Source organism: Eimeria mitis, genomic scaffold (assembly GCF_000499745.2).
Source record: "Eimeria mitis Houghton genomic scaffold, Emh_scaff7139, whole genome shotgun sequence".
Classification (NCBI taxonomy): domain Eukaryota; phylum Apicomplexa; class Conoidasida; order Eucoccidiorida; family Eimeriidae; genus Eimeria; species Eimeria mitis.
In genome coordinates, this window is record NW_013575203.1 from 1,246 (window position 1) to 2,564 (window position 1,319).

At 43.7% G+C, this 1,319-nt stretch overlaps 1 protein-coding gene across 1 annotated transcript in view; it reads right to left on the reverse strand.

The window, feature by feature from the left end:
- The window catches only part of EMH_0090440 (uncharacterized protein), a gene marked incomplete at both ends in the record, with an annotated part of 1,861 nt that extends 1,193 nt beyond the window's left edge, over positions 1–668 (reverse strand). The window contains 3 exons of the mRNA XM_013501577.1: positions 187–366; positions 488–545; positions 654–668. Coding sequence (XP_013357031.1) covers positions 187–366; positions 488–545; positions 654–668 — 253 coding nt within the window. The remainder of the gene's footprint in view (positions 1–186; positions 367–487; positions 546–653) is intronic.
- Between the last annotated feature and the right edge of the window lie 651 nt (positions 669–1,319).

The window sequence follows — 1,319 nt, forward strand, 5'->3', positions numbered from 1 at the left end:
CTTCTCTTTCTCTCTCTCTGTTTGTTTGGGGGCTTCTGCTGAGGGTTTGGTTATTCTTTATATATGGGCCTCTATCTCTCTCTCTTTCTCTCTCTCTTTCTCTCTCTCTTATTCTTTCTCTCTCTCTGTCTCTCTCTCTGTCTCTCTCTCTGTCTCTGTCTCTGTCTCCTTCCTTTGGGGGCAGACGGTATCTCCTTTCTCTATCTCTCTCTCTATCTCTTTCTCTATCTCTTTCTCTGTCTCTTCTCTCTCTGTCTCTATCTCTTTCTCTCTCTCTTTCTCTCTCTCTGTCTCTTCTGTCTCTTCTCTTTGAGGGGGAGCTCTCCCTGCTGCTGCTGTGGCGCCGCGCCCGCTTCCGTGCGTAACCTGAATACCCAAACCCTCACACGCAAACCCTAAACCCTAAACCCTAAACCCTAAACCCTACACTAAACCCTAGTAAACCCTACTAAACCCTAATAAACCCTAAACCCTAGAAAAAGCTTACTGTCTCTATCCCTCTCCTCATGGGCTTCATGCCGTCGGCGAGAGCTGGACCTTGGCCTCTGCAAGCATACACAACCAGAACCACCAAAACCCCAAACCCTAAACCCTAAACCCTAAACCCTAGACCCTAAAAAACCCTTGCGAGTGTACTAGCATTGAATTCTCACCTCCTCTCGCGACATATTGACTTTCTTTTGCAGCTTTACTTTCTAAGAAAACAAACAAAAACACCGCCTGGGGCGGCACTCCCCCTGAGGGGGCCCCCTGTGTGTTTGGTCTTCGTCTGCGTAGCGTGATGCAGAATGGAGAGAAAATAAAGGAAAATAAAGATATTTTATTTTTGTTTTATGTTTAAATTCTGAAAAGAAATGAATTTAAACGCCAAAGAAAGGCAAAACACCGCCGCGATCCACCGCGCCACCAGGGTCAGGAAACAGAGGGAAATTGGGGTGTATCTGCAGCTAAGCTGCAAAAAAAAGAAAGTTTATAGAATTCTTTTGAAGTTTTAAAAAGAAATGATGAAATATTATGCAGAAGAAAGCATATATTTATACACCGGTCACTGATTCGAGCTGCCTATACACCCCAAACTGCAGCAGCAACCTCTCTGCTGATCTACGCTTCTGGCGGCTGTAATTTAATTTTTTTTTGGGAATTTAAAGAAATAAATCAAAAACATTTACAGAAATATAAATCATCCATCAGATGAACTGCAGCAGCAACAGAAAAAGCAGCAACACGCATGCAACCACAGCCCCGCGACGCTTGCGGTGTATGTGCAGCTCACTCAGCCATCAACTTTATCGTTTTTATATTATTTTTTGTTTTTTTTT